Below are 26,693 nucleotides of genomic sequence, written 5' to 3'. Positions count from 1 at the left end.
GCCCACCACAGGGCAGAGCTCCCAGGGGAGTACTAAATTACTGCATCTACTAGGGCTGGATGGCTGAAGAGCCTGGCTTTTTCACTTGTTTCTGGTTCTCCCACTGCATCAAGCCTGAGGCATATCAGCCAAGGACAACAGTACAGTACTGTGTTTCTAGAGCACTCATAGCACTAGGCTCCAAGATGTATCATATGTTACTTTTGTTCTTCATAGTACAGGTCTCCACTGACATCCTCTTCTAGTGCCAAGTTGTGGTGTAGGGGTTAACCCTGGGCTCCCACAGGCTATGTCAACAGAGACAAGCTCTGGCAGGTTCTATCATATTGGAAAGATGTGAGGCCTATTTGTCATTTAAGGAATAACCTCGCCAAATCCTGGAAGGGTCATTGTTAGAAGGTTGGCTACTTTGTGGTCCCAGAAATTCAAGAAACTTTACTGAGGTGTGGCAGGGATATAGACTTTCTGCAGAAGAAGCTCACATGTCAAAGCAGTCACAGATACTTAAAATACTGAAATAAATAACAAAAAAGGAATTGTTTCTCTTTTTTTGGAGCGAGGAAAAGTCACTGCAAAAAATACAGAGTGTATGACTTGACTCTATTTAGATAGCAAATGAGTAGGTCACTTAGGGAAAAGAGGAAATTTCTATCATGGAAGCCTTGAATAAAAGGATCGATATCCTTCTAATGGGCTATATGCTAAAAGATTTCTGGCAGTCCTTCTCGACCCTGGGATTCAGAAACCTATCCAGAGGAAGGGTGTCGTTGTTCAGTCTTTGTGATGTTGTTTGGGGTTTTCTTGGCAAAGGTACTGAAGTGGTTTGCCACTTCCTCCTCCAACTCATTTTATAGATGAGGAAACTGAGGCAAACAGGGCCAAGTAGCTTGCCAGGGTCACACAGCTAGTAAGTGCCTGAGGCCAGATTTGAACTGGGGAAGATGAATGAGTTTTTCTGCCTCCTGGCTCAGCGCTCTATCCACTGCACCACCTAACTACCTTAAAGGAAGGGTAAGTTCATATTTTTGTTAACAATACCTGTCGAACCTACCTTATAGGATGGTTGAAAAAATAAACTGATACATATAACGCACACATGTATATATAATATATACATAATACATGTAAAGCACTTGATAAACCTAAACCCCCTAAAAGAGTTTTGCTATTATTACTATTGTTATTATTATTTTGTTCTCCTCTGGTTGGGTGGAATTCAGGTAGAAATGGTCCAGAGACAGGCTGCAATGATGCTTTTATGTTCAATGATCTCCAGACTATTGCATGAATGGTTAGAATGAATGCTTTTTGAAATCAATTGAGAGTATTGGGATGTTAGTTCATTCTCTGCAAGCTTCCTGAATGCACCTCTGGAACAATTCCAAGAAGAATAAGGAAGACAGCGATGATATATACTTTATATTCTTTCCACCCAGTTTTTATTTCTTCTACTAAGTCTTTATATTTTAAAAGCTTTTCATTCCATGTAGCTTGGAGATCATTCATGATATTCTGTATGGCAGTAGTTACAAAAACATTGTTCTTAATTTTTTATGGATAAATACTATTCTCAGGAGATTGTGAGAAATACTTTTGCCTATCCAACAGTTTATCTGCTGCATTCTCAAGGATATTCTGAGATCTGTATTTGTAGTAAAGGGATTTGTCATCTGTTAGTTTACGAAAGACAGTGAACTTCTAATGTATAATTATAGTCACTAAGTCACATCTTTTTTTGGTGAGGCGATTGGGGTTAAGTGACTTGCCCAGGATCACACAGCTAGTATGTGTTAAGAGTCTGAGGCTGGATTTGAACTCAGGTCCTCCTGACTCCAAGGCCAGAGCTCTATTCACTATGCCACCTAGCTGCCCCAACTAGGTCATATCTTATTAGTTGTTTCAGAAGAGCTGAATTTTTGCAAGCTGCAGTGACATGTTTTTAATAGTTTATTACTTTTATTTTTTCAATTAACAAGCATTTAAAAATGAATCTGTCCCTCTTATCCTTTTCACCTTTAGTAAAACAAAAGAAAACCAAAAAAAATCAAAATAAAGTCTACAATACAGTCACATAGTCTGGCAAAACAAATTCCCATATTAGCTATGTTTGAAAATGTATGATAATAATAACAGCAAGCATTTACAAATTGATTTAAGGTTTATGAAGTACTTTACAAGTATTATCCTTACAATAATCTCAGGAAGTAGATGCTATAATTATCCCCATTTTGCAGACAAGGAAACTGAGGCAGACAGAGGTTAAGTGACTTGCCCAGGGTCACACTGCTAGTGTCTAGGACAGGATTGCTTGCTTACTGGGGGGGGGGGGCTTGTGTTCTAACCATTGTGCTATCTAGTGGCCTTATGACCTTTCCGTGAGGAGGTGAGCGGTGTGTTTCATCTTCATTCTTTTGGCTTCCTGGTTTATCATTACATTGATCAGTCTTTCAAAGATAAAGTCTTTCAAAACTGCTTTGCTTTTCAATGTTCTCACTGTATAAATTATTATACTCTTTATGCTCACTTCCCACTGCATTAGGTCATAGAAGTATACCTACTTTCCTCTGAAAATGTCCCTTTCATAATTTCTTATGGCACAATAACATTCCATTACATTCACACACCACAACTTATTTAGCAGTTCCCTTAGAGATCACTCCCTTAGTTTCCAGTTTTTGATTATCACAGAAAACGCATGTGCAGCTGTAGGTTGCACAGTTTCTGTTTCCTTGCATAAACTTCGCTGATCAATAACTCTGGCCTCCTTAAGGATAGATAACCTTCTTGCAGCTTCTGGTGGCAATATCTTGGTCTTGAATAGCTAGGACAGACTCCTTTGTTTCTATCAACATTTCCCCTCTGCTGACACTTCTTTGTCCATTTGTTATTAGCTGAATTCAGAAGAGCATTGCTCGTGAAGGGCCTTTGGGTGCCACTCTTGAACCTCACCATTTCATGCACTCCATTCAGAAGTAAACCAATTTCAGTTAAATTTGACAAGTAGTGTTGTGTACCTATTGTCAAGCTTTATCACTGCTCTGTGAAGTAGCGTCTGTTCAGAAGTATTTCTCTAAGCTTTTAACCTGTGATGTCCTCTAGGGCCATATATCATTCTTTGTTATCATTATGACTATCATTATTGTTATTACAGGGAAAGTTGTTAAATGTAAGGAGCTCTAAGGCAGCTAGGTGGTGCAGTGGATGGAGCACTGGCCCTGCAGTCAAGAGGACCTGAGTTCAAATCTGACCTCAGCCACTTGACACTCATTAGCTGTGTGACCCTGGGCATGTCACTTAACCCCAATTGCCTAAAAATTTAAAAAAAGTGAGGAGCTCTTATTGATTAAGGAGGTGGCTGATTACGAATATGGTTTGTTAGTTCCTGGGCTTGATATCATTTACAACACAACGTTTTTCACACTCTTTCTAGGGAATGCCTCTTCCAGGCACACACTCCGTGCTGGCCATCCTCTATGTCAGTGGCAAACATATTATGTGAACATATAGCTCCTTGTTTATGCCTCACTCAGCAACTTCATAATCAGAGGGTCGCCGAACAAAATTATCTCAGCAGTGTGTCCTTCAAAGAATCTTAAAAGATTTTAACATGCATAAGAGAGCTTGTTGGAGGAAAAGCTTTCAAAGTAACATTTTGTGGAGTGAATCATACACTTTTTTATAGTCAACAAAGAAGCACATGTCTTCTTTGGACATTTCAGTCACTGTATGACTATGAAGATATGGTTTACCATAGAGTGTCATTTTCAAAAATATGTCTATTTCCTGCTCAGATACATTTGTTATGTGTATCCATTATGCTCAAAAAGATTTTGTCTACAGGCTTAAGGGTCAGTAATTATTAATATAATTTCTCAGTTTCTTTTTTTGTTAACGATGATATCTATGATTTTCCAAGTGTTTGATACCTTTCCCACTTTCTTTGAGAACAGAGCCATCAACGCACTCACAACTGTGCCGCCTACAGCGCACAGCTCCTCCACGGGTCACTGGTCTGGCCCAGCTAATAATCTTCTCTGTTTCTACGGTTTCATGAAACACACGGGAGACTGCAATGCTAATGTGGTGGCTCCACATTAATGACGAAGTAACTGGTTATAATAATCCTGTCTCATCTGTTCTTTGTCCTCCGAGTTCAATCCTTAAACACTCTCAGAACCACCAGGCTTAACGAGGTCTCTTGACAAGCTTTCCATCAGTCTGTTTTTCCTTCCATTGCTTATTGCTCTTTTATGAGATGATACTGCCCATAATTCTCTGCCATCCTCCTACCTAAACTTTTGTGTTTATATTCTAAATTGCTTTTGCCTTTGTCTTCCACATCAAACTGCTCTGCAAAGAAATTAAGCGTTTTGTCACTAAAGCAGTTCCTAGGCAGTCTGGTGAAACTTACGGACCACTTCTCAGAATAACGTTTTTAAATACATAAAATAAAATACATAGGATTGCAAAGGATACAAATTATACTGAAATAAAGACATAACCTTTTCTTATCTAAGTCCACGGACTCCCTATGATCTACTCACAGAACTCTCGGGTCTGGGGACACTATTCTGGACTACTGTGCCGTTGTTTACGCAAGTTAAAATTCCTTAGGAAATGGTGATTGTGTGAATGTCTGTTCCTTAATTTAGTGTCAATAGCTTGTATAAGCGAGGTTGCTGCTGATTTAATTGTACACTGTATCTTCTCACTTTCATTCTTTCTGATTTCGCTCTTTGACCTACAAGCTGACGGTTTCGCCGTCCACAGAAAGCTGACTCAGAGATAATTTCTGCGTCAGTAGCAGCCGCTTCTTGTCTCTTACGATATAACTGATGTCATTTGTATGATGCGATTTGGTGTTTGCCATTTAGTGCTATCTTCCAGAAGAATTTATTCATGATATACAGGTGTCAGGCTTTGGTACAGTATATAAACTGTTAGCCTCTCTTTTCCTCCTCTTGAGCTATATTTTCAACCTTTTTTTTTCCATTCTGATGTGTTCAATTTTTTGTTTCTTTTTTATTAATTTATTTTGATTTATCAACAATCACTTCCATAAGCTTTTGAGCTTTAAATTTTTCTCCTTTTCCCTCTCCACCTCCTTCCCCGAGATGCCACACAGTCTGATAGAGGCTATACACATATGTTCCTATTAAACATATTTTCACATTAGTGATGTTGTAAGGAAGAATGAGAACCAATGGGAGGAACCACAAGAAAGAGAAAACAAAACAGAAGAAAAAAATAGCAAATAGCAAATAGTATGCTTCGATCAACAGTCTTTTTGCCCCCTTCCCTCATGTCGCACATTTGTTTGTAAGTCAGTCATATTAAAAGCACGTATTAATTTAATTGGGAAGGTCTCAACAAGTTCTTTGTAGAATTTCTATACCTCTTCATCCTCTCCAACAGATGTTAGCACAAAAGCTCTGATCACCTTTACAGTGATTTTTTTTTAACCAATGCTCATTAGTATAATGAGCTCATTTTTATGCTACTTATAAGCACTGTAACATGATGACCAGGCATCCGTGAAATAATATTTCTTATTGCCTTTGCACACACAAGTAAACCAACTCCACCAATTCCTTTATATGCCTCTCCTTGGAAGACTGATATGCCATGCTTCCATTTAACAGCAACTTCTCTGTGTCTTCTGCTTTCATTTATGGCTGCTTGCTGGTCAAAGAACAAGGACCTTACATTCAGAGTACCAATAATTAAACTAATGTTTATAGATAATCTAAAAATGTGGTTCTGACCCCCTTCTGCCTCTTTTTATATAATTCTGCTACTGTCATTGCAGAAGTAGGGGTGGCCCTTCTACCATTTTGCATTTTTCTTTGTGTCATGCGTTGCGATAGCCAAAGAAGTCAATCCCAAGTGGACAGACTAGTAGTGATGAACCTCTTCATAGTTAGCTAGGCTAGTCCTCAGAAGGCAAACAGTCTGTAACTGAGACTATACTTGAAGCCTTTCCAGCATAGTGGAAACTACTGCTCTCATCCCCTTTAAAAGCTCAGTCATCACCAGATTACAATGGACCCTCAGAGTGGGATTTTGTGCAGGAACCTAGCTTAATTGCCTCTCCACCTGGTTAACTTTCCTCACTGTTTAGTGGTAAGACGCTGCCTTCCTTTCCTAAGCCTTAGCTGCTCTGTCTTCCTGTTTGTGGCACAACTGGAACCCATCTCAGGCGTGACCATTCTCAAGCCCTCGGAGGAACCTTCTCCTGGTTCTACTCACCACAAAAGGAAGGATGCACTCATGTCGACTCTGGACCACATACATGCTGAACAAGGGCACTCGGGTAGGGCCTTCCAGGCTGCAGGCTAGAGAGAAGAAATTCTGCAGAGCCTCACAGAGATTGGAGCAGACCCTGGCCCATGAGGGACATGCAGCATCCACAATGAGAAGGCGGGGAGGCTGTTGCCACACATGTGCTAGGCTGAGAGGTCCTTGGCTAACAACATGGCCCCGATGCATGGTAGCCAGACCACAGGTGAAACTAATGCTGATTTCTGTTGTCCTCTTTGCCCTGTAGGGAAGGAAAGAGAAAATCTCTAGTGTCCAGAAAATATTAAAGGTAACTAACATTTAGTTAATGCTTACCATGTTCCAGCATTGTGCTAAGTGCTTTACAATCATTATCTCATCTGATGCTCACAACAACCCTGGGAGGGAAGTATTATTATTATTCTCATTTTTAACAGATGGGGAAACTGAGGAAAACAGTTTTTTTTTTTTAATGACTTGCCCAGTCAAGTATCTGAGGCAGGATTCTTGATTCTTGGCTCTATCCCCTGCACCACCTAGTTCCCCCCTGAAAACAGAAACACTGGTAGCATGCCACAGATCTAGAGGTCCAATCCCAGAATAGTTAGATAATTTTAGGGGTCATCCAAGCTTGGTCATTCAATACACTTTTATGAACTTCTTTTTATACAAGGCCCCACGTTAGTTTCTGAAAGACCTTCCAAAAAGCAAATTCAATCTGTCTCAGCTGAAGAGTTCAATTTATACTTACTTTCCCACCTTGGGGTCTGAGAGGCCATCTGTGAGACTGAAAGTCAGAGAGGACAGTGAAAGAATTTTTGTATTTTCCTTCCTCTTGTGTGTGGGAGAGGGAGGGGAGGGAGCATGCTTCCTAAGGGGAAGATGAATTCTTGGAGAACCAAGTCTGGGAGAGAAATGTGGAAGATATACTGTGGGTGGAACTCTTGTGGTGAACTTACAGGAGAACGTGAGCAAGACATGGTTAAGAGTTGACAGGAGAGGCAAGCAAGGAAGGGTTGTGATCTGTATCACTGTGAAATGTAAAACGTTAATACCACACTAACTCTTAGCTGGGCAGCGAGGTGGCACAGTGGATAGAGCATCAGCCCTGGAATCAGGGGGACCCAAGTTCAAATTGGGCTTCAGACACTTACTAGCTGTGTGACCCTGGGCAAGTCACTTAACTCCAATTTCCTCCCCCCCCCCAAAAAAAGAGACTTTTGGGCACAAATGTCAGAAACTATTTTATTTATTTTATCATTTAATCTAATATTTAAGTCATTTCTAGATTAGACAGATAAGAAGAAAATGGCATAGTGATCCTATGATTTCTGACACAACTCTATCACCGAGATGATTCGAGGTAACATTTACAGGAATCACAAACAAGCAAAAGATGTGAAAATACAGTTCTCGGGGCAGCTAGGTGGCACAGTGGATAGAGCTCCAGCTTTGGAGTCAGAAGAACCTGAGTTCAAATCCGGCCTCAGACACTTGACACTTACTAGCCCTGGGTGACCCTGGGCAAGTCATTCAACCCCATTTGCCTCACCAAAAAAGCAAAAAGAAAATACAGTTTTTGAGTTAACATTCATTTCAAACAACAGTCACTCCTCAGTTCCTTCTTTGATCACTCCCCTCAAGCCTTCCCCAGAAGAAAACAAAGTGACCTCCTCTCTGAAGTCAATATCTTGATGCTTTCTCAGTGGAGAAAGGTGCAGCAACAGCACCAATCACAATCAAAGATACAAGATTCTCAATAAGATAGGTACTTTCTATTCTTAGTGTTGGTTAGCACCCTTGAGCCATTTCCGGCTTTCAAACTGTTAAGTCTGGCCAAAGTCTAGACCAAAGAAAAGATTATTTTTAGATATTTTCAGTTTTACTAAAAAGCAAGCTTTTAATAGGCTTTCACAGAGGGAGCATCTGGATTGGTGAAAACAGATTCGTTTGAGTATTTGAGGAAAAACGCTGGCTGGGGGGATGAACTGAGGAATAAAATCTGAAAGAAGAGGTCTCAGGTGAACAGCGGGGAAACCGGGCTGGTTCCCAGGTCAACCAAATAAAGAAGCAGGATTAAGGGATTCTCAATCACCCTGGACATTTGAATGTTTGTTATTTTGTTTTCCTGCATTCATAGATTTAAAATGGGAAAGGTCTTGGACACTGAGTTCAGCCCTCATTTTAGAGAGGAGAAAAATGAGCCCCTGAGTGGGGTCTTGGTCAAGGTCATCCAGGAAGTAAGTAAGGAGTCACATTGGGTCTCTGACACCAAATCCAGGCCTTTTCTTAGTGCCTCTGTAGTGTAGTGTATTAAGTTCTTTTTAAAAAGGGAGCTGAGAAGTGGGTTGTAGGAGGGGACAGTGACCAAGTCCAGAAAGTCAAAAGGAAGGAAATGGAGGAGAAGAATGAAAATGGGCCAGCCTGAGCCCCATCCCAAAATGGAGGTACCAGGAGGGCCTCACCAATGGGGGAAATGGGAGGAAAATGATAAATAGCAAGAGAAGGAAAGTGCTTTCAAAGATTGCCTGTGAGCTGTAACTTAAACACTACGGTCTCTTTTCCGCCCTTGTTCTCTCTTCTACTGCACTCAACTCCTTGAATTTTCCTGGATATTCTTTCTTGCTTTGTCTTCCAGGACCCTACTCTCTCCTGGTTCTCTTTGTAACTATCTGACTATTTAGCTTTTTCTTATTCTTCTCCGATGGTTGATCACAATTCCCCCATCCCCTAGGTGATCCTGGGCAGGTCACTTAGCTTCTGTTTGCCTCAGTTTTCTCAGCTGTAAAATGGGGATAGGAATAATAATAGCATTTACTTCCCAGGGTTGTTGTAAAGATCAAATGAGACAATACTGATAAAATGCTTAGCATGGTGTCTGGTACACAGTAGACACTATGCAAATGCTAGTTCCCTTCCTTCCTTTCTATCTATCCCCTGGCACTTTTCTCTTTTTTCTTTATATTATAACCTCTTCTTGAGAAATCTTACTTCCTCTCAAGGATTTAATTATCAGTTACCTCTATGCCACTGACTCTCAAATCTACATATTGAAGTGTAATCTCTCTCCTGAGTTTCATTCAAGCTTACATCTGTTTGCAGAATGTCTCTGTCTAGATGTCCCACTAGAATCTCAAGCTTAACATGACTAACACTGAACTGACCATCTTCCCAACCCTCAGCTTACCTCCTTCTACAGATGGCACTACCATCCTCCTGGTCACCCAGGTTACCTCAGTTATCTTTGACTCTTCCTTCTCTTCTCTTTGGCTATATTCAATCGGTTTCCAAACCCTGTCTACTCTATTTCCACAGTATCTTTCACATCCACCCTCTTCTCTCCATTCAAACTGTCACTACCCTGGTTCAAGCCTAGTCTTTTTTTGTCTGGATTATCCCAAGAGCCCTCTAACTGGTCTTTCTGCCTCCAATCCATCCAGTCTCCAAAATATTCTTTTAAAAATTATTTTATTTTGATTTATCAACTCTCACTTCCATAAACTTTTGAATTTTAAATTTTTCTCCCCCTCCTTCCTCACCTCCCTCCCCAAGACCACACGCAATTTGATATACGCTATACATTCCTATCGAACATATTTTCACATTACTGATGTTGTAAGTAAGAATTAGAACCAATAGGAGGAACCATCAGAAAGAGGAAACAAAACAACAGAAGAAAACAAATAGCAAATAGTATGCTTCCATCTGCATTCAAACTCCATAGTTCTTTCTTTGGATGTGGATAGCATTTTCTGTCATGAGACCTTTGGAGATGTCTTAGATCCTCGCATTGCTGAGAAGCGTTAAGTCTATCCATATTAGTCATCACATAACGTGGCTGTTATTGTGTACAATGTTCTCCTGGTTCTGCTCACTTCACTCAGCATCAGACCATACAAGTCTTCCCAGGTTTTTCTGAAGTCTGCCTGTTCATCATTTCTTATAGCACAACAGTGTTCCATTACATTCATATACCACAACTTGTTCAGCCATTCCCCAATTGATGGGCATTTCCCCAATTTCCAATTCTTTGTCACAACAAAAAAAGAGCTGCTATAAATATTTTTGTAGATGTGGGTTCTTTTCCCATTTGTATGATCTCTTTGGGACAAAATATTCTTCAAGCAGCTGCCAAAGTCATTTTCTTAATGCACAAGTCTGACCATGTCACTTTCCCATACTCAGACACTTCTAGTGTATCCTTACGGCTCAAAGGATAAAACAAAAGCTCCTCAGCCTAGCACTCACAGCTTTCTGTAATGTGGCTCTAAGTTTCCATTAGCCTTATTTCATATTACTCATTTTCATACTATTTTGAGCCAAACCAAAATGACTAATTGTTCCCTGAACTTAACATATCATCTCCTACCTTCATGCATTTTTCTGCAGGCTAATCCAAGGCCTGGAATGTACTCCTGCCTCATCTCTGCAGGCCATCTCCAGTCATGCTGTCTCCACTCAACTCCTCTCGGGTCATCATCTCTACTCCCTCCCCACCGGAAAGCTAGACTGCATCCCTGAAACCACCCTAAGCTTAAAGAGGTCAATTCTGGCCTTGTCTTATCTTGAACATCTCCAGGTATGACACCCTCATCCCCCTCTCCTGCCCTCTCCCTTTCATGTGTTATATTCTCTCATTAGAATGTAAGTTCTTTGAAATCAGGGATTGTCTTTATTCGTAAACAATTAGCAGAGTTCATGCTAGCACATTACTGGTAAATGCTTAATAAATGCTCACTCACTCTATCTAACGTATCTAACTACCATTCAGACTCTCTTCCTTCAAGGCTCAGCTCAGATGATCCCCTAAAGCTAAAAGTAAGTTTTCCCTCTTCATGTTTTCCTAGTTCATTTTGTCTTGATTTTTCTTTCCCCCATCACACTGGACCATGTAGTAAATTTATCTGTGTGCATGTCTTATCGTCCCAGTAGAATTTAAGATCCTTGGGTGGTGGGGAACTGAGAGGTACTGTCACCTTTCATCTTTGTATGCTTATTACCTACCACAGTGTCCTGTACATAGTAAGAAATTAATATTCATTGATCTGAATGGACTTCAGACAGAGAAGAGAAATATGGAACCTGAGGAAACAAAGTCTATTTGAAGAAATTCAGCTGATTTGGTGAGAGGGGAGATGTCACACTCTAAAAAAGCCTTTCAGTTTATTAGGAAACTGCCCATAACGCTGGGCCATAATTTACTCAAGGTTGTCATTAATAATTCACTTTTAGTTGGGTTTCAGGCACAAATATAAATACTTTTTTTTTGGCCAGGGGTCTCTAACCAGTTGATTGGGAGAGTAGGTAAGAATATTCTGGGAACTGGAAAGGTAGATTCCCTCATTATAAATTAATACAATTCTAATTTATCAGATGTCAACTGTCAACCTATACCAGAGGTTTGGTCTAAGAAACAAACAGAATCAGGTTCCCCCTTAACCAGAGGCTTATTCAAAAAGAACAAACAGAATGGGGTTCACCCATAACCAGAGGTTTGATCAAAGAACAAACAGAATTAGGTTGCATGCACATGATTATTTCTCTCGAAGCTGGAGATGTATATGGGTCCATACACGGGAGTTCATTCGAAAATGAGCTCAAGGAAAGGATAGTTGAAGGGGATCTTATATCCTCAGAGCGATTCCCCCTCCCTTCTCAACTCAGGATGCCTGTCCGCCAAAATTATAATCTCCATATGCATTAACCATAATATGGGAAAGTAATTTCTTAACAGGATAGATTCGTAAAATGAAATGAGAGGTGCCAAAATGTCAAGTGAAATTATAGTTTTCTATAATTTCTATAATTATATATAATTAATATATACATAATAATCGATCATAAACATAACAGTGCTCATAAACAAAAAGGAAGAGGAATGCCATTATTCAAAACAGTGGGTAACAAGGGAGAATCCTAAACAATAAGATAAGGTAGATGTCTGGTAGGCCAGGTCCTTGGCAGAAGAATGTTCCCAGTCAGCAAAATCCAGCAGGAGGGGTTGGGTTCACTCAGAGAACAAAGCATGTCTATTATGCCAGCGCACACAAAGCATTATGGTAGGTTAAGCTCAGAGCGGGTTAAAAATGTCTTTCTCCTGATTGGCTAATCCAGGTGTTAGGCCTTTCTCAGGTGAGGGGGGGCTCAAGCTGGTTTGGTGGGGGGCAAGCTAGTTTAGGACAACCTTAATTTAGTTTCATTAGCAAGAATTAATTCCCTAGAATGTGGTAACTCTAGGAAGAAGTGACAAAATAAAAGTCCTCTACTTGCAAAGCTGAAGACCAGAGCCTAGATCTGTGGTGACTCCCACCAAGAAGATGACACCCTTCAAGGCTCAGCCAACTCAGATCTCTTTCTAATTAACATCTTCTTAACTGTAATATCTGCATGACTCATCAGTTTTTTCATCAAGGCTCCCTTGTAACAGAATTTTGGCCCACCAGTTTAACCAACAGGGTAACACTAGCAAGGAATATGATAAAAAATACAATGAGCCCCTGTAAAGAAAGCTGTATTTTATAAATTCGGGGAATAATATGTGTATACTGTTAAATTATTCTGGTTTCAAGGATTATTTTGTTCAGCTGCTTACATTTTCTTGTCTGTCCTCTAACTGAGCTAGAGTTGGGCTCAGTTATGTTTCTAGTTAGGTAAATGATCATATAGGATGATCATCAAAATGCCAACATAAGGCTTCTTGACCGGTGGGACTGAAAAAGTGGATCAATAAACTAGCTGCTGCAAGACCAAAAGGGTAAACTCCAAATTGAGCTTGGATACATTCGAGACAAAAAAATATTATTCTTATCTAGAGTCATATGAGGGATAAACCTATTGATCCACTCCAGGCACTTGAAGCGATTAAGAGGGCAACTTTAGCCTGGAAAACTGAAAAAGTTTAGGGTGACTATGTCTGGAATGAAGACGGTTTCTTATATACATCTGCCTGGTTATATTATTTCTGTACTTGTTTCTGTACCTTTCCCTCATTAATACTTTAATACTCCTTTTCCTTGTTAACAAACCCTAATAAATGAACTCTAGTGGAGGTGGAGTTCATAATAGTAGGGAGTAGGAGTGCTAGGAAATAAGACCTGGAGAGGGTGGCAGCATCAGAGGCAAGGAGACAGGTGGAGGTCAGGGTTCAGACAAGGCAGAATTCTGAACTGAAGCAGCCAAGCTAGTTCAGGAGCCAGGAATGGCTAAGAAGCTTGGTCCCTTGAGCTCGAGTACAGGAATAAGAAGGCTTACTAAAGGGGGCAAGGTGAAAGAGCTCTGGAAATGGCAGGATCTTTTTGGAGAACAATGTGACAGTACAATACAAAAGTATACCCTTTCCCCCAGTAATCCTGTCATTGGGACAAACTGTATGCCTGCAGAATATTATCAAAAAGAAAAAAAAAGTTTGTTATGCAAAGACAGCATTATTTCTTATTGCAAAACCTGTAAAGCCTTTGTTGCTGTGGTCTCCTGATTTCCTAGATACCGCATGCAGGTTTCTAATTCTATTTTTATCTTCCAAGCTACTTTCAGCCCTTGGTTTCTATTCCTTCTCTCCATCATTATGCTTATTTAACTTTTCATGTGTCTAGGTCATTTTTTCACAGGCTGTCATGGCTAAAGAATTCATCAGTAAGTGGACAGCCCACTGATGATGAGCTTTTCCATACTTAGCAACACTGGTCTTTAGAAAAGAGACATATTCTACTGCCAGGACTGGACTATAGTCCTTGGTGTATTTCTTCTGGGAAATGGTGCTGTGCTTTTAATTAAGTCATGCTTCTCTCTAAAACAGGCACCTACCTTTTTTTTTTTAAACATCACTATTTCTCTTATGTTGATGAGAGAGGCTGTGAGTTATAGAATTGTAATCTTCACTCATTAAACAGTATCTACTATGTGCTACCCACTGCAGATACAAAGACAAAAATGAAAACAGTTCTTGTCCTCAAGAAGCTTATATTCTACTAGAAGAAAACAACATGTATATAGAAAATTAAATACAAAATATATAAAGTAATTTCTGGGGGCAGGACACTAGCAATGTGTGTGGCAGAGATCAGGATTAGCCTCAGGTACAGCAGGAGGTGACACTTGAATTGCATTCTAAAGCAAGCTATTATAAGGCAGAAGTTTGTAGGGACTTCAATGAAGGCATAGGAGAGAACCCATGCAAAGGCACAGAGATGGGAAAGAGAATGTCATCTATGGGAACAACAAATGAGTCCATTTGGGAACACAAAGTGTGTGTAATGTGAGTAATGTGCAATAAGCCAGGAAGGGTAGAGTGGAGCCACATTGTGAAGGTTTTTCCATGCCTTTAAAGACTTCCAGCCTTGTGGGTGGGTTCCTTCTGAAAGATTCATGGGAGCACATGAACAGAAGTTGCCGAGAATGAGCTGGCATGGATGGTTTGCCACCTGCATTTTTGGAGGAGAACCCGCATTCATGAGATAAGTCAAAGATCCATCAAAGTTTTGACGTGTAAAATACAAAAATGTAAATTTTATCTCCCAAACTGGACTGTAAGGTCCATGTGGACAGGGCCCAGATATTATTCTTCTATGTATTCACCAAAACTCACCCAGGCCTGCACACACAGTGGATACCCTGCAATATTTATGGTTAAAAGGATGTTGCAAAAGCAGCATCAACCTGCATATCAAACTGAAGGATTAGGGGTGATGCCCACTGCTCCCAGATCTGCTGTAGACATCTGTGACAGCTAGCTCCTTGAACAACTTCTTAGGAGTCACCACGTATACAACGTACTGATGATCGCTGATAAAGATGTTCCACTTCCTCACTGTCAGCAGGCAATGTCCTCTGTATTGTGTTTCCAAGAGTTAGGAGGGACGTGCACTCAGCCAGCTACTGGGGCTTATCCTTTTTTGCATCATGGTTCCCTTTGGTAGTCTGGAAAAGCCCATGACGCCCCTTCTCAGGATATTTTGAAATGCATAAAATAAAATACATAGGATTACAAAGGAAACCAATCATATTGAAACATAATCATCAAAATTTTAAAAAGTTAATGGATACCAGATTATGACCCTCTGATCTACACTCTTTCATGCAGTCCTCCTGTGTCAGGAGATTGGAATATCATAGGGTTAGGAGGAAAAGAGCTACCCTCATTTATGCAGGAATTACCCAGGGTCACATCGCCTTCGTGGCTGGAAAGCAGCACAAGTGGGGAATAAATTATTTCAATTTTGTGTGAATATTTAAGGGTGCCAGAAAGTAGGCAGATAGCTAGGATGGCATTGGTACTGAGAATATTTAAGCATGGTAAGAGAGTCAGTGGCTAGGGTGAATTGTGCCTTATTTGATGTGAGGACTAAGAGGAAGGAGTGGGGTAATCTGGAGACCCACAGGAAACATCTTACCTAAATCATAGCAGAGCTGAACTTGCTGCAGTTCCACAAAGAAGCACGCCTGGAGGAAGAAGGGATGCCCTGGGTAATCACACATTTGCAAAACACCAGCAAGGTGCTAGTGAGTTATTCAGTTTGTGGCTATGGAGCAGAGTGAAACTAAGAAGCTCATAAATAGGGACTGATCCTGCAGTCATGACCTTATCAGCATCGTACGCAACAGAACTGAACTCAACTAACTATCACCAGCTCTCAGCCACAGGTCCGCGAAGTTCATATGAGATAATGAATGTAAAGTACTTTGCAAACCTTTAAGTATTACATATACATACCATTTATTGTCGTTGTTATTATCGGTCTATAGTTTCCAGGCCCTGAGTCCAGTGATGACTTTATTCTGAACCTTGTACTGCACTCCCAGGGAGCTCAAGCTATACATATGCAACAATACAAGGATAAGCTGCTAAACGTTTCACAACTGGGCTCCTTGGCTGGAAAAATATGTGAACACATGTTTTTAAGCTTAATCTGCATTATAATACTTTCTTAAGTCTAGACAATTAACAAAACAATAAATCAAGCCCTCATTTGTGGCAGACGCTGATTTCCAAGGTGTAAATGCTCATGCTGATAATTTAATAACCAGCTTGGTTAGTCAGAGCTCGCTCCAGCACATCCCTGATAGACATTAAACAGAAAGACAAGATCACCACTAATGTAGTTGTAGACTGCCTGGCCTGAATCTATGCTTACTCCAACACAGCTTCTCTTTCAGGACTCAATGCAGGTGAAAAATGGACAAAATGAAACCTCACCAGACACTCTCTCGTGATCTGAAATGGGGCACTCACCAACAGTGTGGGCGTAATCATTCTAAGGACAACGAATGTGATAAAGCTCAGGATTGCTATAAAACAACGTAATCAAGGACAGTGGAAAAGGCCAGCTTGGCAGACAACAGTCAGAGCTGGCACATAAATTAGGACGGACTGTGTGGTGGAAGGAGCACCGGACGCTGAGCCAGAAGACCTGGATTTGATTCTCAGCTCTGACACTATGTGACTTGGGGCAGGTGCCAACTTTTCGGTGCCCTAGATTCATCTGTAAAATGGGAATAGTACTACACTATTCCTCATGCAAAGGTTGTTCCGTGAAAGAGGAACCAGATGAAGAAACCAAGAAACTTATCACAAACACAGCATGAAAGCATGATATTATAATGATGGAGGACCTGAAGTATCTAGAATTATTCAGGGGGTCTCTCTCTATCAAAACCAGAGCAGCTGACAAACTGGTGACCTACTTCTTTCAAAAGGTGGAAGAAGCAACAAAGGGAACTACTAGTCTAGGCCTAATTCTAATCAACAAGGAGAAACTAGTAGTTGAAGTAGAAACCATAGGAATCTTGAAGGATAGTGACCATTCAACAATACAGTTTGTGATAGATAAAAGCCAGGACAATAAGATTTTCAGAGAACAAATTTCAAAGGATTCAGAAAATTTGTAGCTAAGACCCAACAGTTGCTGACAAACTAGAACAATGATTTGTATTAAATAAGATGAAATATAATGGATTAATGTAAAGTTCCACATTGGGTTCAATCAAATGGGGAAGTTGTGGCTAGACAACAATTTCTGTGAAAAAGATATGGCGGTTTCAGTGCAAGCTCAATACGAGATAGCAGTCCAAAAAAACAAAACAAAACACAACCCCTTAATGTTTTCCTAGGCTGCAGGGAGACACAGATTGTCTTTTCACCTCACACACAACTCCATAAATCTATATAGGTATGTCTAACTTTATGAAATGGCTACTTGGTAACAAAACAGCTTTTTTATATGGATGCTATACTACTTACTTCTGATATATTTTAAATGTGTATTATTTATTAAATGTTCACCTATGTAGGACTCAGCACTATACTAAAATGTTCTCATCCTTTCCAAGAGAACAATTCATCTCTTTCTTATCCCTGATCTGACACCTAAATTTAAGACCATTGATATTAAATGCTCCTGAACAGTCTAATCTTAATCTTCTATTTCCTGAACTACTACTTAAAATCTATCTCCTTGTGCCTGGTAGTTGACAAATCTCTCTTTTACGTTATCCCATAAGAAAGGTGCTTGCTAATAGTGGGATTCCTGCCAGTGGTATTTTGTTAAGACTATCTTTTAAAGATTCTGAATGACAGGGCAGAGACTAAATTTTATATCAGATGAAATAATTCTCATATAATGATGTCCTGATTAATTAATTCTCCACGAATAACACTAATTTTTCACAAAACTTGTCTAGACATTAAGGGTGCAGGTGTGAGCTGTGGTTCCCTTGGCTCTAGGTCACCATCTCAGGTTCAGGCCTCTCCAGGATAGGCCAAAGCTTAGGCCTCACTGATGCAAAAGCAGTCCTCCCTGCACCCAAAGGGTTTAGTAACAGCTAAATGGGAGAGATGCTGCCTGAGCCGTGGACATATGCAGCCTCTGTGTCATTAGGTAGGAGACTGTCTTGAGAGAGGGGACAAAAAAGGGGCTATACTAGGGTATGCTAAGGGGGTGATTCACATTCCATGGAAGGCATTTCTGTGCCTCCTATATTATGTCAGTGTCTGATAACAAATTGTACTTACTGGCAGAATGTGCCCTCTTTGTTAAGAGGGGCATTGCTAATACAGTACCAAGAACAGGGTCATACTCACAAGTTCTCAATAAATGCTATGGAATAGACATGCTAATAGCTTACATTTATAAAGCTCTTTAAAGTTTATAATACCTTACATATGTTATCTTATTTCTATGACAGATATTGCAAATATTATCATCTTCCCTTTTTACAGAGGAAAACAGAGCCTCAGTTTCCCTAAGTGACCAGCCCACAGCCAAACAGCTAGGGAGTGGCAGAGGTATGTATGACTTACACTCAGGTCTCCTAACTCTTACTACTGGATCACAATTCCTCACTACTGCCTCTCATTAAGCTTACATGCTTCACCAGTTATGGTTAGGTTCATGCCTCCAAGTACAACTTTCATGATCTTCAAATGCATCACTGTTCCCCACCTGTTAGGGTAAAAGTTGGCAAAGGGCCTCTGTCCATCTGGCAGGGATTTCCCTCCAAGCAGCCCAGTGTTTAGAAAATAGAGTGGACAAATAACCAGCACTTCAGTTGCTATTCCCATAAGTAAACAGCAAGGGAGAGGTATCCAGTTAGAACACACTGGAGCATTTCAAATGAGACACTCCCCATAGCAAACACTAAGAACACTACAGTTTAAAACAAAAGGCAAATGACAGTGATAAGCCAGCAACACTGAGAGTTAATTGTGAATAATAAACTCCTAACAATGAATCCAATGTATCTACCAGGAAAACACATGCCATTAATGCCTTATCCCTCATGTGCACTCTCCGTAACTGTGTGGGGCCAGCTCCCACACGGCGACCTGTGGAATGCTGGGGCCAGGGCTGTGGCACAGATAGACATACAGTGGATTAGACAAAACCGTGGGCCCAAGGGACATTCCTCTCCTCCCCCATCTTCTTTGACACTGGTAAATCTCTCTGAGCTTTGGTATAATGCTTATTTTTAAGGCCACATTAAATACAGATAAAAAGCAACTTTCTTGTTGCTTCTTCAAACATGATCCATGAGATGATGCAAAATATGCCCCACTTCTGCTATTATGTTATCCATATGAGCTGGCTGTATGTGTCTACTTGCTTTCACTTGCAAGCCCTTAACCAAGTCCCAAGCCTCCTGCCCCAGCAGAGAACAGATTTAGAGGATTCCTGGGCTGAAGCAGGTTTACCACAGATTGAATGATTTTTCCTTTCTTGATGCCCTGTCTAGAACATTAGCCTCAGACTAAAGGTGGAAGAAACCTTAGAGATTAACCAGTCCCACTTCCTCATCCTGGAGCTGAGCAAACAGAAACAAAGTGAAATAACCTGCTCAAGGTCTAGCTCACCCTTCCTGTGAACCTGGGCTTCTCATCCGTCTGATGATTTCTGACTCATTGCTTCACTCTGACCTTTGATCCATCCACAATTCTGAAATTCTGGCTACCTGCCTGGCTGGTGACCCAGGACCTGGCCTAAATCCTTATCATGTACACTTCTCCGGCTCTACTGGACCATGATTCCTGCTTTGTTTCTCAGCTAAAATGATTTTGTTTATGGGGGGGAGGGGGAAATCTTTGCATCAAATAACTCTGATAATAGAATTATATGTAAAGAATAAACACAAATAAAGAGGCATTCTCTAAAAGGTAAGAAGCTGAAGGCTCTGAATAATTCTCATAAGGGATGCAAATTATTAATAACCATATACAAGAATTCCCTAAATAATAAGATAATAAGAGAAATGCAATTCAAAATAACTCTAAGGTTTCACTTCACTCTCAGAAAATTGGCAAAGATGACAAAAAGACAGAAATAATGTTGGAAGGGCTGCAGGAAGATAGGCACACTGATATACTGCTGTCAGGGCTATTAACTGGTTCAATCATTCCAGGATAAAAATTGAAATTATGCAAAAAAGTGACTAAACTGTTTAATCATATCCTTTGACACAAGATCCAGTTCCTAGGCATATGGCCTGAGGTCTAAGACAAAAAGGTTATATGTATGGATATGTATACATGTATGTATATGTAGATATGTGTATATGTGTATTGCTTTTTTTGTGGTAGAAAAAAAAACCCAGGAAACACAATGTGTGCCCATCAATTAGTTTCATCTCTTGAGAAGAGGGCTGAAAAAGATGAACTTTTAGGTCCCCTCCAATTCTATTAGTTTTTTACATGCTGAGTCTGAGGTGCCAGAAATAAGGAAACTACAGTTCAGGGAAAGAATGCTGGGAGAATTATAGATTTAGGGGTCAACTATCTTTGAAAACAGAATCCTCTGGGAATAGGTGAGACAGTCAAGGGATAAATGAAGGAATTGGATTAAATAATATTTAAGGTTCCTTCCAATTCTAAGTTCTATGATCCTCTGAAATGAAGGACTGGAGGTTAAGGGAGAGGTCAGAATGGGAGATTTGGGAATCATCTGACTAAGAAGGATCACAACCCATAGGAGCCAATGAAATCACTAAAAGAAAGAGAGGGGAGGGAGAGAGAACAAGTGAGGGAAGAAGGGACATAGAGACAGGGAAGTGGAGGAGAGGGAAAGAGGGGGAGGGAGAAGGAAAGGGGGGAGAGGAGAAGGAGAGAGGGAGGGAGAGAGAGAGAGGTAAAGAGGGAGAGAGGTAAAAAGAGAAAGTGGGACGGAGGGTAAAGATCCAGGGCAGATAACTAGGGGTAGAAAATGACAGATAAGAAGCTGTTTTTCTCTTTGCTTGTGGTATATCAAGAAATGACTGTTCGGCAGAAACAAAAATCACCGATAAAACCTAAGAAGTAGTAACACAAAGGGTGAGGGAGGATAGAAATAGAGCAGCAAAAAAAAAAAGAAAGAAAGAAAGAAAAAAAAGTCATCGAGCCATCTTTTAAAAACAACCACAACAATAGCTAGTATTTATAGAGCAATGAGTGTCACCACAGCTTGGTCAAGTGGGAAGCACGACCACCCCCACTTTACAAATGAAGAAAGTGAGGCAGAGAGAGAGCTTAATGAGTAGCCCAGCTCAGAAGCCTTGCCTCCAGCTGAGGCATCCACTGTACCTCCTGGCTAGTTTTCTACAAATGCTGAGAAGTGAACGGAAGGTCGGCCAGGAAGGAGCACAGACAAGCAGGGCAGCTTTGAAAGTGACAAGCCGACCTTGCTGCATCCTTAGAAAAGAAAAGCCAGCTGCACCAAGTGGAGCTCTGCAATGTCACGCACAATGCTCTTTTTTTCTTTTTTCTCCTGTTCTACTAGGGATACAGAAGAGCCATTTTTATCTGATGCGTGTTAAATTCTAAATAAAAATAAATATATTTTTTAAAAATTACAGCAGTTAGAGTATTAGAAGGTGCATTGGAAGGGAGCAGGGTCATAGGATATTAGAATAGGGGCTGGAACGGGCCTTAGTGGTCATCGAACCCAACGCCCTCATTTGACAGAAGAAACTGAGGCCTGGAGAAGGAAGGGACTCGGACCCAAAACCCAGTAGGTGGGATTCGAACTAGAGTCCGAAGACTCCATATCTGGCCCAGGGGCGGAGTTGAAAGGTGGGTGGGATGGACTTGAAGGGGAAGGATTGCCTCACTCTCTTTGCCCTCCCCCACCCCAGGCCCCTCCTTACCTGAGGTAGGAACCGCACCTGCCCTACAGTGGGAGCCGCTGGCCAAAGCGAGGCAAGTCACGTGACAGCCTCCGCCCCGCCTCCAGGGGGCGCTAGGGCGGCTCCAACAACTCCCTGGGGAGTGGGGACAGGGGAGACTCATTCTCAGGCTGAGAAAGAACAGCTTCTCTTCGGGGCTTCTTCCGGCCTGTGAAGCCCAAATGATTCTGTTCACGGTCCCTACTTGACCACCACGAGGCTCTGTGGGGATCTTGCGTTAAATAAGAGCCGCTTCCTGGGTAATTCCTCCCCCACCTTGGGAGAGTGGAACATTCCATCAAACCCCCACACCAGCGAGGACTCTAGTCTTTAACCCTTTGTGCCCCTCCTTGCATCAATCTGTCAATCAACTAGCGTTTCTTAAGCGCCCGCTATGTGGGCCGGGCTTTCTGCTAGGGATATAAATAGGAAAGTGAGTCAGTGCCTTGCCTTCAAGGAGTTTACATTCTACAAATGTTATTTTATAATCTAACATTAATATAACATTACAAATGTTTTATACAGTATTGTAATATGTTCATAGGGAAGTAAACACAGGATGGATGCAAAATAAATACAGAGTAATGGGGGTAGGGAAGGGTATTAGCAACTGGATGAAAGGAGGTGGTGCTTGAACTCAGCCCGGAAGGGAACTACGTCTTCCAAGCGTTTGAGATGAGGAAGGATGTCATTTTAGGCACCGAAGATAGCCTATGCAAGGGCATAGAAGCAGAAGGTGGGATGCCCTTTACAGGGAACAGCAAGTAGGTCAGTACCTGGCCGGAATCTGGAGTGCTTTGGGGAAATAATGAGTAATTTTGTTGTTCAGTCGTGTCTGACTCTTCAAGACCCTATTTGGAATTTTCTTGGCAAAGACACTGGAGTGGTTTGCCATTTTCTTCTCCAGCTCAATGTACAGATGAGGAACTGAGGCAAACTGGGTCAAGTGATTTGCCCAGAGTCACACAGCTATCAAATGTCTGAGGCTAGATTTGAATTCAGGAAGATGAGTCTTGAGTTAAGGCCTGGAACTCTACCCAAGCTGGGTTAATAGGTAATTAGCCCAGAAAAATAGCCTGCAGACTAATTATGAAAGGCTTTAAATGCCAATATCTTCAGCAACATTGGAGGTCATCAGTCCCACCCAAAGTGAACAGGAATCCTTTCTACTGAAGAATTTGCTTACATTTATGTAGCACTTAAACGCTTATAAAACACTTTACACATAGTGTCTGGCAAATAGAGGGTACTTAATAAGTGCATATTGCTTCACTGATCTTTACCACAGACATTTAAACTACAAGTTATTATTACTCCCATTTTACTTGTAGGTAAGTCAGTTGAGTTGATTAATTATCTTACTTAGTAACTAACTCTAGCTTTGATACATTTATCATATGAAAACGCCTCTATTCAATCAGTTGATCCATCAATCAAAGACATTAAACTAATGTGAGCCCAGTCAACCCCAGTGGGAATGTATATTAAAAAAGCAAGTTAGCTCCAAAACCAGACATTTGAGCGTTTGACTGCTTAAAGGAGAGAGAGAGCAATTTCAGCCAAGGCACTGAGAGGGAATTACTTGGGGGGTGAAGGTGGAGAAAGGCCTCTGTCTCTTCCTCCTCCATGAGATTTCAGAGGTTCAGAGGATTTAGACTTCCTGATGGTATTCTAACATCATCCCTGGGGAAAGTCTCAGTTGGTGGAAGTATGTGCATTGGGAGATGAGGGCAAACTAGGAAACACAGCTTCAAGACTCTATGAGGAATCCAGAAAAACAACAACAGAACTGTATCTATGGGGAACCACACAAGGACACAACAAAAGAGAGAAAAAGACCTCTAGTTACACCTTTTGCTACATGTGCTTTAAGCTGGGGCCCACTTTCTCCTGGACTCTCTATGTATTTATGAGAAAGTGCTTCACAGACTTTTAGAGGGATGTCATATACTAACCATTCTTATTCTATCACAGTAGTAAATTCCCTTTACTAAAAGCTAATAAGTCTGACTGATTAATTGATATCAACTGAAAAATCAATGAGGGAAGCAAGTCAGTGTGGGGTGGGGAAAGATGAGCTATAGTATTAAAAAAACACCCTTCCCTTCAGTTCCTCAGAGCTCCCTAGAATCCTCAGAGGAGAAGTGTTAGCTACACTCAGAGGATGCAGCCCAGATCAGGTGCCAAATACAGATGAGGAAACCAAGGCTCAGAAAGGTTAAAGGACTTATTTATGGTCATACAGCTACGATGTATGTTGGTACTTGTATATGTACACATGTATATAGCTAGTAAATATGAGAGATGAACTGCAAACACTGACTTCAGTTTTAACATACTATGCATTACATCGCACTTCTTCTCATCCCTTACCCCGCTGAAAGAAACTAACTCTAGTTGTGATACAGAACTTTGTCAGGTAAGAACACCTCTTGGTAAGTGAATAAAACAGCAGTCTAGCTCCAACCCGTCCCTGACTCCGAGCAAGTCACTGAACCTGTCATTGCTCTGGGCAACTTGTCTCTAAGACTATAGATTGTAGAGGTGCTCATTCACATGGGTAGAGGGAATTTCCTCATCATTTGGAAGTCCCCTATATCAGTGAGATCACAGGTCCTGTCTCTATACCTACTTAATCCTTTGAAAAGTTTTTCTTTCTATCTTTTCTACAAATCCCCTCTTCTGCTTCTCATTCTGCCTTCAGAGGCCAAACAGAGAAAGTGTAATCTCTCTTTCACAAGGCAGCCCTTCAAATACTTGAAGAAAGCCATTATGTTTCTTCTGTTTTCTCCTTTCTAGGCTATTCATCCCCAGTTCCTTCAACCAAACCTTGCCTGGCTCTGTCTCCAGCCTTCTCACCGTGCTGATTGCCATCCTCTGGATGCACTTCAGTTTGTCAGGATCCTGCCTAAAATGAAGTGCTCTGAACTGAACACAATATTCCAGATGTCATCTAACCAGGTCAGATGACAGTGGCACAATCACCTCCCATGTTCTGGACAGCGTGCTTCTATTAACGCAACCTAAAACCTTATTAACTTTTTTGGCTGTCATGTCACATTGCTGACTCAGCCCAAACTTGCAAATGATAAAACCATCCATATATATATTTAAAATGTTATTGATAGCTTTCATTTTTACATCACTGGCATCTTCCTTCTATTACCAACCCAAAGTGCCACCCCCTTATAAGAAAGAATAAAAAAGAGGAAAAAAATAGTTGAGCAAAATTAATCAACACATTGAAAAAGTCTGACATTACATGCAGTGTTGCATAATCACAGACCCTCACCTCTGCAAAGAAGTGGGAGAGGGGAGATTTTCTCTTACCTTTTCTTTGGGGCCAAGCTTGATCACTATAATTTCACATCATTACTTTTGTTTTATTGTTATTTCCATTTATATAATTGTAGTCATTACTTCTTTGGTTCTGTTTGCTTTACTTTGCATTGGTTCATATAAATTTCCTATGCTTATCTGTATTCCTCATTTCTTATTCCTCCGTAATCTTCCATAACATTCAGGTAACACAACTTGTTTAGCCATGGTCATCTATTTTGTTCCCAGTTCTTTGCTACTACAAAACATGCTGCAATTGATATATTGGTGTATATGGGATCTTTCTTTTATTAGACTGGACTCTCCAGGCTTCTTTTCAACATCTTCCTCTTCTTCATCTTGCCACTCTGGAAAAATCTCCACCTGAGACCCTACTTAACTGAATTGTGGTTGCCTGCTTGGACCACTATTTCAGAAGGAACCCAAACTATGATTCACTTCATTCACAATTCTGTTCTTTGGAATTCTTCTACTCCTCTTCCTTACCAACCATCTTGTCATTGCTTGGGAAACCTTCCTTTTCTCCCTTACCCCCACTGTAGCTCCCTTTATGCTCTGTCTCTTCCTCACCCACTAGAATGTAAGCCTCTTGAAAGTAACAGAGTAAGGACTGTGTTGCATGCTTGTATTTGTATACCTAGCATAGGACCTGACACACAGTAAATGCTTAATCAATGCTCACTAGCTCTGTCTCTGTCTCTGTCTCTTTCTCAGTGACCTCCTTGCAGTACATTCCTAGTAGTGGGATATCTGGGTTAAAGGATATGGACATATTAGTCACTTTCTTTGCATAATTTCAATTTTCTTTTGAGAATGGCTGGACCAATTCACAGCTCCACTAACAGTGTATTAACTGCCTATTATCTTTCATCTCAATACTTATGGGGAGTTCCCTAGGCAACTATTTAAAGCTATAAGTTTCAAAGTATTTGTCAATCTGCATTGGTGGAGGGAGGTTCCCCACTGGGAGTTCCCTCTGATGATCACAGGACTGGTCCAAAAAGAAACAAACCAAACAAGCTTCCTTCTTACGAAAATTTTCACACTATTTTCACCTGTCAAGGTTTTTTGGATTCTGCCTTTGACATCCCAGTTTTTGTCATCAGCAAATCTGATTTTTTAAAAATAGGATTTTGTCTTCTTCCAGATTGTTGATTAAAATGTTGAACAGAAGAGAGAAACAGATCCTTGCAGTGCTCCACTATAGACTTGGTCTTTTTCTTTAATTCTTCCCCTCTCTGAGCCCCCCTTTGCTTAAAGCCTCTATACTAGCTCCAGGACTCCCTCTGGGCAAATTAAGACCCCTGTACTCATGGGGCTATGCCCTCCCTTTTCATGTATTCACTATCCACTTTCTTGCTTTCTACCTCTTACCACCACTATGATAGAATCCAAATACTGTGTCCCCCAGTAGCCTGTCTTGTCTCTGGGCCTCTAACCCTGCTGAGCTC

The 26,693-nt window shown here is 40.8% G+C and overlaps 1 protein-coding gene and 1 long non-coding RNA gene across 4 annotated transcripts in view; one reads left to right on the top strand and one right to left on the bottom strand.

The window, feature by feature from the left end:
• The window catches only part of M1AP (meiosis 1 associated protein), a 139,947-nt gene that overhangs the window by 87,454 nt on the left and 25,800 nt on the right, over positions 1 to 26,693 (bottom strand). The window contains exons 1-3 of one of the 3 annotated variants that reach the window (XM_021005315.2): positions 21,886 to 21,934; positions 15,669 to 15,717; positions 6,250 to 6,541 (exon numbers count right to left, since the gene is read on the bottom strand). In XM_021005315.2, coding sequence (XP_020860974.1) covers positions 6,250 to 6,489 — 240 coding nt within the window. In that variant the 5' untranslated portion in view covers positions 6,490 to 6,541; positions 15,669 to 15,717; positions 21,886 to 21,934. Of the gene's footprint in view, positions 1 to 6,249; positions 6,542 to 15,668; positions 15,862 to 21,885; positions 21,935 to 26,693 lie in introns of those variants that run through there. The other 2 variants (XM_021005321.2, XM_021005316.2) reach the window with 2 other exon arrangements.
• LOC110220992 (uncharacterized) lies at positions 10,178 to 19,906 on the top strand. Its single transcript, XR_002328008.2, has 3 exons — positions 10,178 to 10,858; positions 18,494 to 18,559; positions 19,507 to 19,906. It is a non-coding gene; the product is annotated as an uncharacterized LOC110220992 (long non-coding RNA).

This window comes from Phascolarctos cinereus, unplaced genomic scaffold (genome assembly GCF_003287225.1).
Source record: "Phascolarctos cinereus isolate Bilbo 61053 unplaced genomic scaffold, phaCin_HiC Scaffold_9;HRSCAF=440, whole genome shotgun sequence".
NCBI lineage: Eukaryota > Metazoa > Chordata > Mammalia > Diprotodontia > Phascolarctidae > Phascolarctos > Phascolarctos cinereus.
This window is presented reverse-complemented; position numbering and strand designations above follow the sequence as displayed.